This window comes from Protopterus annectens, chromosome 17.part0 (genome assembly GCF_019279795.1).
Source record: "Protopterus annectens isolate FY-2018-M chromosome 17.part0, PAN1.0, whole genome shotgun sequence".
Classification (NCBI taxonomy): domain Eukaryota; kingdom Metazoa; phylum Chordata; order Ceratodontiformes; family Protopteridae; genus Protopterus; species Protopterus annectens.
In genome coordinates, this window is record NC_056751.1 from 450,243,520 (window position 1) to 450,264,030 (window position 20,511).

General features: G+C 36.7%; 1 protein-coding gene across 3 annotated transcripts in view; it reads right to left on the reverse strand.

Annotated features, from left to right (window-relative positions):
* Window positions 1–2,511: 2,511 nt before the first annotated feature.
* Window positions 2,512–20,511, reverse strand: part of LRRC4C (leucine rich repeat containing 4C) — a 3,048,452-nt gene continuing 3,030,452 nt past the window's right edge. For all 3 annotated transcript variants that reach the window (XM_044058949.1, XM_044058950.1, XM_044058948.1), the window contains one exon: window positions 2,512–6,267. In XM_044058949.1, coding sequence (XP_043914884.1) covers window positions 4,291–6,216 — 1,926 coding nt within the window. In that variant the 5' untranslated portion in view covers window positions 6,217–6,267 and the 3' untranslated portion in view covers window positions 2,512–4,290. The remainder of the gene's footprint in view (window positions 6,268–20,511) is intronic.

Genomic DNA, 20,511 nt, shown 5'->3' on the forward strand with positions numbered 1-20,511 from the left:
GCATGTTAATCCTTCTGTTATTGCTAGTAATTTAACTGGTAGCCCTCTAAGGATCATTCAGCTGTTGAAAGTATGCTTGTATGTTTCATATGCTGCTTGCTGGAAGTGCCAGGCAGAAGACATTACCCATGTGCTGAATGAATACATGTGCCTTGACTAGATCTGAATTTTGGACAGCTCTGCAAACATGATCATGGGATTGGGAAAAGATTAGTTGTCACAACTGTTTTGCATGACAGGTATGATAGTGTCAGTAAACATTAGTGCACATCCTTTACCACTGAAGCCACATCCATAGCAAAGATGTGCTAAGAGAGCCATCGATAACACTTTGCACCACATTTTTACTATACACAGCTGCCACTTGAATAAAGATACAGAACGTCTTTTATGAGCAACTCAGGATTATATACATTCAGTCCACATAGCCTGGAACTATTTGGTCTTAGAGTGGCAGCAGATGACTCTGAAACATGATTTGTGTGGCTGATAATTTACATGAATCTCTGTCTGGATTGTACAATACAAAAAACACCTTCTGATTCAACTAAGCCACTTGTGAATCTTAGTTATAAAAAATACTTAATAAAACAGCTGAGTATAAAGCTGACAATACATTCATTGATATGCACTATTTTCCAGTCTAGCTATGCTCATTCAGTGGTGAGTATGTTTGGTTAAAACATATTGGCCATACAGTACGGACTTCACTGAAGGATATTTATCACAGCACATAACTATTTATAGGTTAATGTGTGCACATAGTATTGTGATAACACTGTTGTTACCAAAAGTAGACATTATTCAGTAAAAACTGTGAATTATATGAAGTCTATTCTGAGAAACTTACCGTACCAGAAAACATTTTTTTGTAAATGTAGAACTGCTGCTATGAAATCTAAGACCATTAAATGTATGCCAGAATAAAAAATTACAGAGTAAAACATGAATTACTATTCACATTTTCAGTAGACATGCAAAAAAGGGGTTAGATACATAAAAAGGAGCAAATTCGAGAAATGTTTTCAGTGACAGTGGCAGGTATACTAGAAGTACACTACTGTTACATGTTGGGAGATTAAAGGATTTATTGTTAGCCATCTGATAAATGGACAGAGTTTTGCCTACTCTCCTCATTGCAACAAGGATGCACAGTTAATGCTGATAATTATTGGTATACTAATGGTGGGGGAATGAAACTCCAAATGTTCGTGCGATGGTACAGACTGCCCTGCTGCAGCAGCAAAGAAAATTTTCTTTTGCAGCTTGAACTGCAACCATTGAGCTGACCTTGATAAGATACGCCTATGTGCTATGTGACCATTGCAATGACCTTGGTAAGATACTTCTACGCATTATGCAGCCATTGCACTGACCTTGGTAAGATACTCCTGTGCAGCATGCAACCACCACTCTGACCTTAGTTCAATACTCCCGTGGAACATGCAACCACCACTCTGACCTTAGTTCAATACTCCCGTGGAACATGAGGGACTGCAGCCATCACAGTGATCTTGCTGAAATTCTCTTCTGTGTCAGGAAAGACTGCAGCCACCACACTGACCTTGATGCAGTACTCATGGGTGGAATAAAATACTGCAACCCATCACTCTGACCTTGCAGCATTACTCCTGTGCTACATGCAGCCACCACACTGACCTTAGTGCATACTCCTGTGTGGCATGAAAGACTACTTCCGTCATAATGACCTTGGTGTAATACTCCTGAATGGGTATAAGCACAGTGCCCTTGGTGCAATACTCCTGAATGGGTATAAGGACAGTGACCTTGGTGCAATACTCCTGTGTGTCAGGAAAGACTGCTTCTATCAAACTGACCTTGGTGCTATACTCCTGAATAGTATAAGGAGAGTGACCATGACTGACAGTGCAATACTCCTGTGTGGCAGGAAATACTGTTTCTATCACACTGACTTTGGTGCTATACTCTCGAATGGTATAAGGACAGTGACCATGACTGAACTCACTGTGCTGCTCCATGTACTTTATAACAGTACTTCAGAATGCCATCCATCACTATCTTATATCTGCATTATCAACATGATTTAGTACACATTTTAATAACAAATTGTATAGTAGGCATGAACAAGTTATTCTAATTTCTTCTTTCTTTGATTTCTAGGTAACAGTGCATAAAACTGAAGAACTTATAAAAACAGCAGGCATCAACATCACATTAACTTTTTTTTATGAATCTCAGTGAATTGTGCTAAATAATTCCTATTTGGCAAGTATAACTGCAACACCTAAAACTGCATTTTTTCCCACAGTGACCCGGTATCGTAAACTGTCCAGTAGTGAGGAAAATAGTGACATGCTGTTCTCCAGGACAGCGTCAACGGCATTCGCACGCTTTCATTTTCTTAACCTGCATCTACTGAAAACCAACAGAAAGGCACTCGATTTCAACTCAGATCCAAGTTGCAAACAGCAGACTGTTACTTAGGATAATGGATTTATTTTAATACCTTTTAGAAAGTAGAAAAATCCATATTTTTGGCAATTTTATTAACTGCACATTTACATAAAAAGGATCTGTACATCAAAATATTTTTTTTTTATTCTGAAACAGCCTTTGAAAGGAAATGTAAGACACCCCATTTAAAGTACTTGCTTTATATCACAAGAACAATTTGTCACTCACAGACTTCCTGGCAGACACAGAGAGGAAACACTCTGGCTGAACTGTAGCCTTACAAGTATTGCAAACAGATCCGCCAGGCTACACAGGCCATGTTTGTAAACAGCTCAGATAATGACAAAAGGAAAAAATATATATATTTTTTCATATGATATTCTGCATGTGAACATACAGAGAACAATCTAACATACCATATTTCAGGAGACATAAAAATGATGCCATCTTCTGGTCAGATCAGTTTAAAAATGAAAAAAAAAAAAACAAATAAAAAAAATAAAAACTCAAGTTGATGCATTTTGCTCCTCCCCTGTATGTGACACATTTTACTCTTCCCCTTTCTATATCCCAGATTCTTTTAGCATTAATCTTTTCTTTACATTATTAAAAATAAACCTATAATTTACAAATGTATTTGTGTATGTTATAGACAAGACACGTGCATCATTATTTTAATGATCATTACTATAAAAATAAACTGATGGTTATTTGGTAGGAAAGAGCATCAGTTTTTTTTTTCTTTTTTTTCGGATTCAAAATGAATGGTATGCTCATATGATGTACTAAGACCAGTTCGGCTGTATTTCCATTCGAATCTGCTGATGATATTGGGGTTTTCTTAAACCTAATCTTATACTTTTCAGTTTGTCAAGAAGGTCCCCTTGGTGGGGGACAGGTATACTTATTTAATGTTCCCCACTGTATTATTCAAAATATTAATATACTGAGAGCAGAAGATGAAGACCTGACTGAATTTACTGAAAATCAATGCAACTGACAGTACAATTTTTAATTAATAATCTGAACTTTTGAGTAAATTTAGTTAATCTGAAACAGACTTGGTATGCATTTGTACCAAAGTACAACAATTCTCAAATGCATAATTTATTTTTGAGCATGTCCATACCCGACAGATTTATTTCAGTGGCATTTTCAACCCTTATTTCAAATAAGACAGGATGACAGCAAGGCAACTCCAAATACAGAAAACCGACAATATTTTATTTGCAATCTTACTTAACATTTGACCTACAAATTCTGTTTCTAGAATTGCTTAAAAGATCATAGCTTGGCAGGTGTTTACTAGAAATTCATTCTTGCTCCTCTTATTTTTGTCCCTGCAAAAATGGATATCCTGGTAATAAAAAAAATGCAGTTTGATTTAGGAAAATAAAATGTGTGTGATGCTTACTGCTTTACAAAAAATTACTGCAAATACTGCACTCCCTACTGTCCTTCTCTTAAGGGTTTGTGAAGTAAAAAAAAAAAAAGACAAAATACTTAATTTCACTAATAGAATCACCATAAAAACCCCAAAGTGAAACAGAATTTTTTAACAAAAATTCTTAAACCAGTTTCTCTGAGTGAGGAACAGGTTTAGGGGATTATATGAAAAAATATGGTGATGGGAGAAAAATATATAGATATATATGAATATATTTATATATATATATATTGGGCACTGTGAAAACAGGTTTTGAGGAATACACATTATTGTAAATGTTAGCTCACAATAGAATTTGTAATAAATAAACTTATGATTTCTGTAAAGACACTTTTTGAAATAGTAGTCTTAGCCTAGTCCTCTGTGTCATTTGAAAAAAGTCTTTTCTTCTGTCCCACTTTTTTAATTTAGATTTGAGTCTCTTGTACATTGTCTTTAGAATTCACCCGAATCAGTAATGGTTCATGAACTGAACTATGCAATGCATTTATTGTATTTACTGCTGAGGTGTGGTTAAAAGGATTTTTATAAGAATTGTAATGGTTCAGATGTTCATGTTCAAGAGTGGGCAAAGGCAGGTGGCTTTCAATTGGTGTGTCTCCTGTCAGCTCTTCATCTACGTTAATGATCTCAACAGTCCTTGTAGGGGCGTGATGGTTCTGACGGTGGTGTTGCTTTCGCATCTTGTAAAAGATTATTAGCATTACTGCTGCCATTAACGTAATAGCCACAAAACAGCCAATGATTATCTTTGTTGTTTTCATGACCTCATCAAGTCCGGGCATGACATCTTTCCCGTCATCTGTGATGGGGATGGTGAACGTTCTGTCTGTTGACCTTGTGCTGTGTGGTATTAGAGAGGTTGTTACACTGTGGTTTTCCCAGCTGCTGGATGGTGTGGGTACTACATTTAGTTCAGTGGTTTTTGCTTCATCTAGAGAAGGCTCCACTGTTTCTACTGTTACAGTTGTAAAAAATGAGATATTGGTGTTTTCTGTTGCAGTAACATTAAGTGTTGCTGAAGCTGTTGTATTTCCAGCTGAATTACTCACCATGCATGTGTATAACCCTGTATCCTGAACAGTTACATTAGTGAAATTTAATGTACCATCATTTAATACAGATATTCGCACTTTGTAAGCTCCATGAGTCATTATTGTTCCATTGGGGGTAATCCAACTTACAGACGTTAAGGCAGTAGATGCTCGACATTTCAGTTCAGCCGCCATCCCAACTGTGACATTGAGGTCTGCAGGGGGTTCTACTATTACAGGAGCATAACATGTAAAATAGTTCTGGTCTAATTCTCCAATATATCTACCCTTTAAACTAGAAGGTGTATGACAGCGAGCACAACATGTTGTATTTGAAGGTACCATTTCCTTTAACCACCAACTGAGCCACAATATATCACAGTTACAGTTCCATGGGTTATGATGCAAGTGAACCCTCTCTAGATGATGAAGTGGTGTGAATAGGTCATGGGGCAGCAATGACAAGTTGTTGTGTGCCAGATTGAGTTCGACCAATGACTGCAGGTCATCAAAGGCATTCCTTTCAATAATCTGAATTTGGGCATGCATCATCCACAGTTTTTGAAGGTGAGTTAAACCCTGGAAAGAACCTGGTCTAATTACAGCCAAGTGGTTACCAGAAAGTTCTAGCTCATCCAGTTTAACAAGTGGAGTAAGATTAGGTATGTCTCTGAGATTGCACATCCCAAGATTTAAATACCTTAAATTTGATAGGCCTTCAAAAGCACCTTCTGAGATATAAGAAAGTCTCTTCAGCTCCCCTAAATCCAACCTTCTCAAGGAAGGTATCCGATTAAATGCATAAGAAGGAATACTTTCAATAGGATTGTTCCTCAGCCAAAGTTCTTTCAGTTTTGACAAATATTCAAATGCCCCATTAGGAATTGTAGTAAGACGATTGTCAAAAAGTTCCAAAGTGTTAAGGTTAGCTAAGCCATTAAAGGCTCCAATTTCAATTGTCCTAATGTGGTTCCTACTTAGCTGCAATATTTCAAGATGCCTCAGATGCTTGAAACTGTCAACTTTTATAGTGTGGATCTGGTTATCTTGAAGGTTCAAGTATCGTGTGTTGGTGGAAATACCATCAGGAACTTCTCTTAAGCTTCTTCTTGTACAAATCACTTTACTAAACTGGTTGGTACAGGAACAGACAGAAGGACAGGTCTGAGCTCTAACAAAGCCAGTTACAACAAGAAGTTGAAGAGCCAACAACACCACAAGCAGGGGGTCAAATAGGGCCCTGTTAAACCTAGGACCTATCATCATCTGCTGTGGACGTAATGTCATCTTGTTCAACATTCATAATTTACTGGAAGTTGGTCCTTCTTGAGATCCAGTAGTTCCAGTAATCTGAAAGACAAGGATAATCCTAATTAGTCTCTTACTCCCAAGTATCAATCCTTCCATTAAATTCCTACATACAATATCATTTTCAAAGTGTGACATGTATGGTTTTATATAAATAAGCAAATTGGAAACACAACACCGTTTATCTTTTTTTTTTATATATATATATACAGTTCCAACACAGTTTTATTAGAAAAATATTCAATAAATATATGTGTCTCAATAGACAAAGGGACCATATATTTTCCCCAAAAGCAGAAACCTAAACAGACATGATTAATAAAGCAGTACAGTTAAATGCCGTGTGATAGCATAACTTTATATAACCACCTTACTTAATGATTTATTTAAATTTGGTAACCGTAAAAGACCAACAAGACTGAACCCATATTCTGCTGATGTCCAGGATGAAAACTTCCATACATACATCCAAGATCCAAATATAAAAGTCAGTAGAAATGTACAAGAACCATAAAATACAGAGTAATTCATAATCAGAAGAGAATATAGTTAAGATTTCTTGCAGAGAACATACAGTATTAAACTTAGGAAAATCAAATGATTAAAGATACACAGCATTTTTCCATCTTCATATGTATACTGCTAAAGATGTGAAGATCACTGAAACAGGATATATTCTGAGAGTTCTAATATTCCATTATAAAGAATGAGATATAAGACAGGAGATGTCATTAACAATCTGCAGTGGTTATTCAGCAATACATTTTCTAACTTTTAATATACCCTGTAAATTTATTATTATTTCAGTGACGGTAATTCTCAGTTTTCAAAAACTGCTTCCCGTTTTTAAAAATCTAAATAGAAAACAAATGGACATTAAGTAACAAAGTTGCCTATTTCTCAAACTAGTTCAGAATATGAATTGTCTATGCACTGTTCACCATCCTGTGACCTAGAATGAATTGCTAAGGGCAATGGGGAATGCAGTGCAGTATAAGCAATGACTAAGTCATAAATACCAAGTGTAACTGGAATAATCCATGCACACACCTAAAGAAATCCATTCTTCAATAAAAATAGCAACATCTGCTGAGGTAGACACCCATATATTTGTGCTGCACTCACTTAATTTTTGTTTAATATGAATGGAATAACAGCAGCACAAAAGCACAGCTGTTAGCACTGCTGTCTCAGCTCACTTGGTTCTCAGGTTCGCTTCCTACTAAGAGATGCTTTTTTCTCCTACATTACAGAGGAAATGGAAAAAATGTATGCTATTAGCTAGACTATTTTGTAGCCAGTGTTTCTCATTTTACCTGCTGCTGTCTTTATCTCTAAATGGTTTTGCCTGGTTAGGAAACTGACATGCTCCATTAGCATTTAAAACAAACCAATATTTATATAAAGTTGTCCACATTTATCCACACTGTTGTTATAGCACCTGCCTTCAGGACTATACAGGTCATTGTCTTCTTATCTGTTGAAAGTATCTATTTGAGTATTAATACTCGATATAAAGGGTATGAGCTAGTCAGTACCTGCCCAGTAGAGTAGAATGTCATAAGAATGCTGCAACATTCAGGACCATGCTCATTTCTTATAATACATTTAAGGAATACTATAATTCTCTGCAATCTTTTCCTGATATGATGTCACATAACTCACTTTTAAGTAATAAACAGAATGAACAGTAATGAATAGTAACACATATGAACCATCTGCTACAACTATATAAATACTTTAGTTATATTCTCATTTCTCTTATTAGCTTGCATTCCGTTCACTGAACACCACCCTGTCTCCATACATGCTACATTTATTTTCTTGCATTTACCACTGCTAACAACCTCTTACTCCTACTGATATGAACCACTACAGTAGGTCTTAATATCCACTTTCTCTTACATTTTTATTTCGGTAGGTTTTCATATACTGATGACGACTTCCTGACACCCAGTTTTCTAACAACCTGTCCTACTTCCTTATTTGACCCATTTAAAACCTTTCACAACAAATGAGTCCCCAGCATCACAAAGTGTGGGTGCTCTGTCCCAAGACTCCTCAGTGAAAAGAAAGCTGGCGTAGATGATTCTGAAGCCATATGGAACAGACAGAACATTCAGTCAGTGAAGGTTCACAGCATTTCCCCAAAGTAATTATCGATTTTAACATCATTCAGATAAGAAAAAAGAATTTACATCTCCCCTCTTTAAAATAAAAAAATGCACATACTCTGACATACTGGTAGGGTCTCTTTTCCTAACAGCTTCCACACATACCAAGCAAATGTACTTCATTCTTCCAACACTGAGGTAAACCTCCCAACGGTCTTTCTCCAGACAGTTAGTAGGAACTGATGTCTTCAGTCCAGAGCTCCTCCCAAGTTGCAAACCCTTTACACTTCTGCTTTTATTTCCTTTATATTCAGCGCAGCATGTCCAATATCCTATATCTGAATTTACAAACATACCCTGTGGAAATCTAATAAAGTACCCAGAGCAGGTACGCAAGCGCCTATCTTTTATCTGAATTTATTGTTTCATTAAAGTTTTCTCGTTTACTCACTGATTGCCTGGCCATTTTACACTATCCCTCCTTTCATTTATACAATTTATTTTCACATCTCAGGCATAATGCTATATATCTATATCTATCTATCTATATATATATATATATATATATATATATATATATATATATGTGTGTCAGATGGTCAAGTTTTCAGAAACTGGAAATTCCTATGGACGAGATTGTATTATCAAGTTTCCGAAAACTCGAACATCCAAAAAAAAAACAGACATGCTGTTTATGCAGGGGCAAGCCCCCCATACTTCTCAAAACCTCTGCAAATTATATATACCAAGTCTGAGACTGCACTACAGTGAAGAAAAGGGTAAATGTCCTGATCCTCGTTGTACCACAATCCCCATTCAAAGGTTTTGAGTTCTCAAAAATACTGATCATATGGTCTCAACCACTCAACCATATGAATTTCAAATTTCTGAAAACTTGATCAGCTGAAAGGGAATTTTATATATATATATATATATATATATATATATATATATATATATATATATATATATATATATATATATATATATATATATATATATATATATAAATATATATGTATATATATATATATATATATTTAAACATATATACTATGTATCTATATACTCACACACACACACACACACACACACACACACACACACACACACACACACACGCACACACACAGGCTCACATATATGTGTATGTTTGTATGTCTTTTTTTATGTATCTAATACAGAACAGGGAATACTGGAAGACAGAAAACTGCTTGTTATAAATTAAGAATGTTTGTGAACAAAACTTATTCTAAGTATGTAATGTGTATGGTCTAGGTATAAGCTCATATAATGTAATGTGTAGATCATGATTTTCTATCCCATTTTGTGTGGAACTGCAGGGTTTTGGTAAGTACTGTGCAGTCATTAAGTACTGTGAGCCCCCCCCTGCAAAAGCACTTGTTTTAGAGTATATTTTAGTCAATTCCAATTTTTAGAATTTTTTTAAAATTTGTTACTTAGGCTTCAACATTTCTTTTTGGATATTATTGTTTCCATTTATTGTGAGGCATATGTACACACACACACACACACACACACACACACACACACACACACACACACACACACACACAGAAACACATACACGTGCATATCTATGTATGGTGTAGAGATGAATATCATCAAATTCATGTTTGGTTGACATCTGCTTAGAAAGCAAAATTTGGTTGTCTACACAGACAGTTCTCATGTGTGTCACAATGCACAATTCTCTGTGTTAGGAAACATGCCTTTTCCACAACACTGTGTGATCTTGGATTACATATATATAATTCACAAGTGGTGCAGGGGGACTTGCCCCCTACAAAAATAATGATTTATTCTGTGTTTTGCATGCAGTGATATTGTTGCTCACTGCATGCATTGAAGTCTGCCAACATCCACCTTTTGTGGTTGACAAATGAGTTGGTAGATGAAATTTATTAGACCTATAAACAAACACGCACACCATGAGTTCAAGTTTAGTCAACAACAGGTCATAAGACAAGTACTTAAAGTGGTCACCCTTAGAAATAAGTCTAGTCACAATACAGCGGGCTTTAACCGAACAGCTGTAGACGGAATGGTTGTTAAATATACGTAGTTATATAATTATACAAGATCAGTGTCTGGTGAGATCTGAAGTAGTGAAAGGTATGTCCTTACCTTTATTTCAGAGAGCCTGAACATTTTGATTATCTCCGCAAGCAACAATCTAGCTTTACAGTCATTAAAATTATACTGTGATAATACAGTACTGCATTCTTAATGCAACATGCAACCTTATTAAGCAATGGGAAGCCTGGCTGTAGAAAAAAAGAGGAAAAAGAAAAAAATGTCTGATCATGATGAAAATAAATCTTTATGCATATACAAAGACAAAGACTTAAAATAAATCAGACAACCAGGAACACTTGATTGATCCACTGTTCTTTCTGGTAAAGCAAGAACGTGAATTTTTGAATTTTTTTTTTCAGTTGGTGATTTTGAAGTTTATGACCTTGAGCTCTTTATACAAAGAAAGCTGAAAACCTCACTGGAGGCTTAAAACAGAAATAATCCATTTTATGTGCAACTGTAGCATATCAATTCATTTAAATCATTGTTGATGGCAGAACTATTGGTGTAAACGGTTTTCTTTTTCATGCAGTTGTATGTGATGATTCAGATTTTGTGTTAGGAAAAAAAAAATATTTGGATTTTGGCATCTGGAGTCTGCCACTAACATCTAACAAAATGTCTGAGGATTTCTAGTGTGAAACCATCATCTTCATTTCTTCATAACTGTATGAATGCAATAGTGAAAGCTGGCACTAAAATTCTTGTTCAGGAATTATAATGCTATTATTTGAGCATTACTTTCCAGTGGGAGACTCTGCACAGGTTTCTTTCCACTGGCATCTTTTTTTTTTATTTTTATTTATTTATTATTTTGCCTAAAAATACATTTTTAAAGAATAGGTTAAATGGCATGACTTCCTGTTGTATACCTTGCATCATAAAACTGCAAATTTCACAAACAATTGAAATTAACTCTGCATGGAACAGCAGCAAATATAATTTGTGAAATTTCAGGAAAAATGCCTAAAGCAAGAATTGATCAAAATTTAAAATCAAAAGTCTGGTTAACAGTGCTTAGGACTCTAACAACACCAATGAATTGATTTGATGCAACATTACTTGTCTAGATTTACTTTACCATAGAACCTAAATGAATGGTAATGCTTACTGTAATTTGAGTGACAGATCAACGGAGCTGAACTGGCAAAAATGAATGAACATGGCTCACTGCACATCGTGCTGACTTGCATGTACCTAAACACCAGACATCTGTACACTGACAGCTAGTGAAATCAACTTGGCTGAAAGAGGCAGCATTACCCTGTCACTGTCTTGAAAAGTCACATGGTCTCGACCTAATTTAGAACATTTCTTTTGCAGTACTGCTTTTAAAATTGCCCTCAGCTCCACAGTCTTGCTTTTAGAATACTGTATTTTCTTAATGAATATAACATTTTAATACATTTGTATAATATTTTGCTGTTACACAATTTAAGCTACTATTGTCCAGCAAACACCCTTTGTGCAGACTAATTAATGACTTGGTTTCTTTTTTTTTTTTTTGTACATGTTTATTTTTTTCTTACTATAAGATTAAAGGTTCTGTGGTCTGAGGAACATGTGGTATGTCATCCTTTTAATGGCTGTGCATGCATAATCCAGTTATGCTGCTAGTAATTTCATCATAATGGCTACATATTTTGAGAACGGGACTACTGGCATTTTAATTATAAATGATTAGTCTAATTAGGTTAATTATTTCTAGAAAGAGACATACTGCAATCATGAAATACCTGGTGTGGCAGGCTTAACTGCAAGTCACTTATGACTGATCAGAAATATGCATATATTTATTTTTAAGGTTGAGACTGCAGTGCACCAGACAACTCACATTTTTATTCAGAGATGCAGCGATTTCAGTTATCATTATTAATGTGGGGTGTAGGCCCCAATGCTGAAGATACACAGGGAGCAGTCACTGAAAAAATAATTTAACAGTAAAACTGTGAGATTTAATAGCCATTCAATAACACAAAGAACTTCTGTTACACAGCTCATAGCTGTTTTCTTGACTGACCTTATTTAATTCTACATAATACCAAAAGACAACACTCCTTGTAGCACATGTGCTAGAAAAATCTAACCTAGTATCTGGGAAGGATACTCTGCTCTTGCAATAGTTTAAACAAATTTCTTTCAGCTTGCCTATGAGAAGGACTGAATTTTTCAGATAAAGATGCATACTTCATATTTCGCCATGTTACAAAAGGGGTTTACATGGGCTAGGATTCACGTCTGGTTGATTCTTCTGTGTAAACATTGCTGGTAGGAAGTGATTGTGATTCAGATGACACTGTGTACTGAAAGCAAAATTAACGGGATACCTACTGTGACTGGAGGTGCTGCTTGGGCTTAATTTTATCAGATTGTAAAAGTATTCTTTTTTCTTTGTCTTTTTGCATAATGACTCTTTTGTTTGGAGATACAATGTTGTATAGTACACAGCCGCTATGTGTATAAATTCCTAACCTGCACAGTGTTTCTGAAGATGTGCAGGAACACCTCTCTTCTTTACCAAATAAGTGCTTGCATAATGTTAATGGCTTTTCTTTGTGTTGGTCTTAATGTAGTCATTGTCTGAGGACACTGGCCTCCCTCCGTCTGTGGGACTACTTCTAAATTTTGAACTTTCAAAACATCAAATTACTTATGGTCGAAACCATAAGATCTAAGTTTTGAAACTTCAAACCATTTATATGGAGACTGCCATACACCATGAAATGGTATATTTGCTGTTTTCCTCTCTGTAGTGTGATCTTGGAGTTACTATATTTCATTTACAGCTGGTTTGGACGGTGCAGAGGGGCTTAAGCCCCTACTAAAATAAAAAAAAAAAAAAAGTTTTTTTTGTTTGTATTTTTTTAATTTAAATTTTCAAGTTTCAAAACTTCGATCTTATGGTCTTGACCGTAAGTAATTTGATGTTTTTAAAGTTTGAAATTTAGAAGTAGACCTCTGTCTGTATCTCTGAATAATGCAGTATATAGTGCTGTTTCTTGTTTAAGGGCAATTCCATTAAGACTCCTGACCCTCAGAAAAATTCAAACCTCACTATCTTGGTATGTCTCCCTTCCTCTGTCCAACTCTTTGTATATTACATGGTCCACTATTGAGGACTGCCCTTCATAACCAACTATTAGAATAATGCAGTGCATATACTATTGTGTCACCCTCTACACTGGCCAGTGCTAATCCTCATCACTCACAATGAAAAAAAAAAAAAAAAAATGGCTTATTACACTGGATCCTGCTTCATCCCATCACTCATAATGACAATGGTCACTGATTATAACTAGGGTCACCACTATTTCTTCTGTAATGACCAAATGTACTGCTCTTGATGAGGGATATTTATAACACCCATAAAGGTTATTTGCACCATTTACAGTGTGTGGTTCATGAATCCCACCACCAGTATTTGTGGCACAATGGTGAATTTCTCTGGTACACCACACACTAATGTGGGTGTTATACTAACTCACAAATATTCTTCTGCATCAGTTCATTTAAATAATAGTTACATTTTATGTACTCTGCAATGTGTAACTGAGAAGGCTCAGTGCTGACATGGGAGAAGGTTAGACCCAGCCAATAAGCCTAGCCAAAAAGCAAGGGTTTGGAGCATGAAAAGAAATACTAAAGAGGTGCTTGGCTGTACTCTGCCATAATATGTGGCACAAAAGCATGAAGAGTATTTTGTTTTCATATGGAGCGGTAAAACAGGAAAGAATAAATGAAGTTATGTCTTTTTTTTTTTTTTTTTTTTTTTAGATAATGCAGTCATGAAGTCAAAGCTTTATCTTTCTATTGGGTCATGGCCGGTTACTTTTCAGCAAAAACGTATGAATATTTTATGTTCTAATATACTATGTGATACCCTGCAGTTTTGAAGTTTCATGAATTTGATTCTCCCACCTTACTAATAGCATAATTGTGCCATTAGTTATAATGGACTTGTATTTTTTTGCTAAATAACAGAAACATTCATCAATCTCATCTTGTAAGGATAATGTTTTGCACTGAAGAGAAGTCTGACAACTTTAATGAACATAGTCCACAAGTACTGCAGAGAAATACTGAATCATGTGATGCTTTTTCTCACATTTGTTGAAAGTTGTTGAACAGAAAATATGGAAGAACTATTAACTACTATTTTTCAAGAAAAGATTAATTGATTTTTCCTTTAAGTATACAGTGTCCCTGTCTCTCCATTTACTAAACGGAAAACTTTAATAAAGTTTTTATTGTTAATGAAACAATATCCAGAACTATAGTGCTGCATCACATTTTACTGCTTAGTGAGACAAAATTGTCAAGGTCATTCACAATATTAAAAGTTATACTTTTTATCAGGATGATAAGCTGATTATAAGTGTGATCAATACATGTTATTATATCTGCACTATGATAGTGTCTATTATTATAGCAATATGCTTTCAATTAGATGTTTGATGTTCAAGAGCCAGAATGCATTTCATCACTCTGTAGATTGTCCTTGCTACAAGGTGCAGTGACTTAAAAATAATTGCTTTAAGTTTGGTGATACAGGAGTTTGCCATGTATGTGTTGCTGTTGTAGATGGTTTACACAAAAGAAAGTGCAAAGGAATAAAATGTTAGTTATGCGTTTTATAAAATGTTAGTTATGGGTTTGTTTTTATGCAATTGAAAGATAGTTTGACTTAACAGTGTTCATAAAATCACCACTCAATCACAGCTTTATTTACCTTAAGCTTTATGGAGCATTTAAGCTTTACCTAGGATAATGCCTCACTACAAACAGAAAATGACTGACTTTCTTTCTTGGGTTAGTTTCTGCTGTTATGCTAAGGGGATCCAGAATCTGTCAGCTTGGGATGACATGATCAATGACCTGGATGATTTGCCTGAGATGATCTTCATCTGTCACCCATGGGATTTTGGCTACTGGCTAAGGCTCTTCCCACCCCCATAGTGCCTTTTGTAGGCAGTATCTGAAGGATAAAATTCCTGACATAAAAACTCCATCTAAAAACAACCTCAAGGTTATACTGCTAAATGCTAGGATTCTAAACATGAAACTGCACTCACTCAAAGCATTCCTTATCTTGGACGATGCACATATTTGTACAGGCAAGGAGACCTGGTTTGAGGCAGTGGTGAGCACCCCCGCAGGGCAGTGTATCAATATTCATACTTCAGGTGCAATTAACTGTTGGTAGGATACCTATTTAAGCCATTACCAGCTACAGGACCCCCTCCACAAATCAGGACACCCACTCTGCCTGTTTGGATCTACTTGAGTCTATCAAGATACATCTGAACACCATGGTTTTGGGCTACTTTAACTACCCATAGATTGACTGGGTAAATTACTCGTGCTCAAACTTACTTTCCCTTAATTTGTTAACTCCAATGACCTGGACCAGCTGTTCGACACCTCCACAAGGGGTGCCATCATCCTGGATCTGGTGCTTGCCAATATGGTTGACCACTGCAACACCACCCACTGTGAGGTTTTCCCTGGTGAGATCTGACCAGAAATCAGTCTCATTCAAAGTAACTATCACTCCTGCCCCCACCAGCAGCAATTAAACTAAAAACGACTCCAAACCAGATTATACCATCTTATGAGATGGTATAAATCAGTTCACTTCACCCCCCTGATGGAATTGGCAACTATGCAGAATTCTACACCAATGCTTTATACAAACACCTGTATAACTGCATTGATCTGGCTGTACCTGATAGGAACAAAACAACCTCCTCAAGGAACATCAAACCTGCCTGCTGGACAATTGCCATTAAGAGGCTTTACAACAAGAGGAAGAAATTGCTGTCTAAGAGTAAGAGGGAGTGGGCCCTAAACTAGAAACACTCCCTCCTCAGCTTAATCAAGCAAATAAGACTTCTTGTGAAGTCCTCCAATGCAAACTATGAATCCAAATTAGCTTCTATGACTAAGGACAGCAATAAGGCATTCTTTTGTGACATCCGTAACCTAAAAGTAAAGGCCCAGATTTGTGCTGAACTGGTAGTTAATGATACCACATATAGTGAGCCTGTGGACATAGCTAACCTGTTGTCTGACAGGTTCTGTGATAACTTCACTCCCCCTTCCTTGCCACACGTACCCCATGACATCCCTACCACCTCTCCCCTACCTTATATCTCTAAAGAGCAGGTCATAAACACTCTCTAAGGCCTAAAACACAGTATCTATGGGACCTGATGACATCCCAGGTTGCGTCCTACATGGGCTCTAACAAGAATTAGCAACACCACTGGGTACTCTTTACAATCATAGTCTATGCACCAGTTTCTACCCAGCTGACTAGCCTTAACTGCAAGGCCATGGCGGAGTGAATCATCATGGACCTTATCAACAAAGATATAAGCAATCTCCAAACACTTGACCCTACTCAGTTTGGATTTGTCAAAGGGAGATCATGCATGTTATACCTGGAGAACTTCTCTGAGACAGTCACCAAGGCCCTGCATGAGGAGAAATCTGTGCATACAGCCTACCTAGACTTAGCCAAGGCTTTTAACACTATCCCCCGCTCAGGCATAATTGAAAAACTCACCCAGCTATGTATCGACACTTATATCATTAGTTGGGTTGCTAACCGGCTCACTCATAGAACACATATAGTCACAATAGGGGAATCCACCTCTAACAGGAGATCTGTAACCAGTGCTGTTCCACAGGGATCAATCCTGTGACCTCTACTTTTTTGGAATCTATTTCTCTGAAGTTACAAGCAAGAATTAAAGGTTTGTGGCTGACAACATCCTACAAGAGGGTCTTACACAAACAAATGATTGGTGCCATACTCATGGCCTTAGACTCAATGCAAAAATACATATTATCATCCTTTTGGATAAAGCAATGTTCTTGCTAACTACCACATCAATTGCAACACATAAGTACACAGTCAGTGGTGAGAGACCTCAGCACACAGGTTGACAGCAATCTTACCTTTGATCACCATGTCTCCATAGTGGTAAGAAGGGTATTCTATATTGCTCATCTCATAAATAAGGGCATTCCCTCTTGAAAAAAAGAAGTTATAACCTCCTTGTACTCTTCTCTCATCAGGCTAATAATTGAGTACAATGCCCCTTTTGGTATATACCTTTCCAGGCACCTACAACAGCTGAAGGAACCATAAAGGTTCCTCACAAGGAAAATGAAATGTCTTCAGAATCTGTTCTATGTGAATCATCTGAAATCACTGTCACTTTATTCTATTTCATACAAATTACTCAGAAGCAATCTCTGTCTTGCACATAAAGCAATCTCTGACACTGCTTTACTGGAAATGCTGCATATCCGCAAGTGAAATGGTACACAGATTACTTGCTCTAAAGACCGTAACCTGGTATGAGACATTAACAAAACCTGATAGAGGGACAGATTTGTCTCCCAGAGGTTATCACACCTTTGGAACAGACTTCCACTTCATGTCAAACAGAGCACTTCATTGGCCCGCTTCAAATGCAGTCTGGATGATTGGATGGGTCACCGTAAATTCACTCAGAGTTTCCACTTGTGTCCTTCTTGGACACAGGCATCAGGTGCTGATCATGGAAATTATGATAGAAATTTCTAGGCTTGTAAGGGCCCTATGGCCATTAGCCTTGTAACTTCCTATGATCCTATGATAATAAGATATTTGTATAACTTAATAGTTTAGGTGGATGCTGGTATGGTTAGAACAGACTATACTTCAATATGTGTATCAACATCTATCTATCTATCTATCTATCTATCTATCTATCTATCTATCTATCTATCTATCTATCTAATCTCCCTATGTATTTATCTATCCATCTGTCTGTCTACCTACCTACACAGATATATAAATAACATTTTAACAGTGTTTCATTATTTACTGACTGAACATTTACTGTTAACTTTCAGTTGAAACTGTGCAGTTTGTGACACCTGTGCACTGGCCCAGTTATCAAGGAGCTTCGATCCTCAACATTAGCACCAGTGAGGGGTGTCCATATTGGGAGCATAACAAGTACACACACAGTAAAGTACAATTTCCCTTAAAACCACACAGAGATAACAGTCAGTCTAGGGCTGGTTTCTCCCTTTCTCTCCAGCTCCACAATTAGACTCCCTACTGGCACAGCTATAGGGGGACAGATCTCAGCCGAGTGGTCAAGCCAAAACCTCCAGCACCTTTTCTGTCCAACCAGGGGTTTGTATCCCTCCCCAAGTAGCTGACACACACACACACACACACACACACACACACACACACACACACACACACACACACACACACACACACACACACACACACACACACACACTTTGAGATATGACTTATATACAAACACACAGACACTCCAGGGAAAGGCTGTAGAAGTTCTCAAGCTATGCCCCCTTCTGTCCAGATTATAAGGTAGTACCGACTGCCACCAACCACCCTTATTAGCTACTATAAAGGCCCTTACCAAAGGGTGTCCAATTCCACTGTGCAATGTTATTATTATCCAATTGGTAAGTCTGACTAAGACTTGAAGGCTATTTAGGAGTGGCCTATACAGTGTCACCAAATACATGCAAGTACCCTTAAGGGCTTAAATATCTCTACACACAAACACCAGTGAGGGGTGTCCACATTGGGAGGATAACAAGTACACATGCAGTAAAGTACAATTTCCCTTAAGAGCACACACAGATCACAGTCAGTCTGGGGCTGGTTTCTCCCTTTCTCTCCAGATCCCCAATAAGACTACCCACTGGCACAGCTGTAGGGTACAGATCTCAGCCGAGTGGTCAAGCCAAAATCTCCAGCACTCTCTCTGTCCAACCAGTGCTTCATGTCCCTGCCCAAGTAGCTGACACACACACACTTTGAGATATGAGTTATATATAAACACACAGACACTCCAGGGAAAGGCTGGCACAGGTTCTTCAGCTATGCCCCCTTCTGCCCAGACTATCAGGTAGTACAACTGCCACCAACTACCCTTATCAGCTACTATAAAGGCTCTTACCAAAGGGTATCCAATTCTACTGTGCAATGATATTATTATCCAATTGGTAAGTGTTGCTAAGATTGAAGGCTATTTAGGAGTGGTCTATACAGTGTCACCAAATACATGCAAGTACTCTTAAGAGCTTAAAATTCTCTACACACAAACCAGACACAGTTAAAAGATTTAAAATATGTAATAATAAATAATAAAAACACAATAGACTACTCATCCATTCAACACAGTGATAACAGATAGTTCAGAAATCACAGGAAATTACTTTAAAACAATATTGTAGGACAGTCTGACATAAATATAGGAAACAGCTAGACTAATCTGGCTATATTTTTGTCCCTAAGAGAAATACTAAGATCTAAATAACTTTACTTACAGAGCAAGGTACAGTGCTGGTGAGTTGTTAACAGGTCTGAAGACAAATACAAAATGCTATCCTTACTTTCTGAGATAGCCCTTAAATTGATAATACACGTTACTGCTGAGTCATTTCAGATTACATCATTCTTGGTACCTCTACTTAAGTTCTCAGGCTCACAGGATGTAAAATTTAACATTTATTTTTGAAATCAGCACCTGCCAAGAAGTTACTGCAATAAAAGATACTTTACATGTGAAACCTAGTAATAATCTCGGTCTTAAAACAATAAAAATAATTTATTGGCCCAGACATCCTGTCTCTGAGCTTGAGATGATACACAGTTGTAAAATTCTTTACTTATCAACTTTCTTCCAGCAGGGTGCACTGTGGTTACATTTTTGAAGCTCAACACATAACATAGTTTTCTTTTTACATTTGTGAAACAAGCCTGTGGATTATATTAATATTTACAATGACCATAGAATTATTTATAAAATTCTATCTGGCTGGGCTGGCAGCCCCTCAGTTTTTCACACAGTTAATTTTCGGAGTGTGGAAAAAGAGTTCCACAACGTTGTTTGTTGTATTAACATTTTAAGTAAATTGGGGTAATGTTTCAAAAGTATCCCTGATTTTGGGCCTTTGCCCTTTTATTATTTTGACTTTGTTTACAAAAATTTGAACAAAGAAGGTGTATTAACCCTGAAGAAATTTT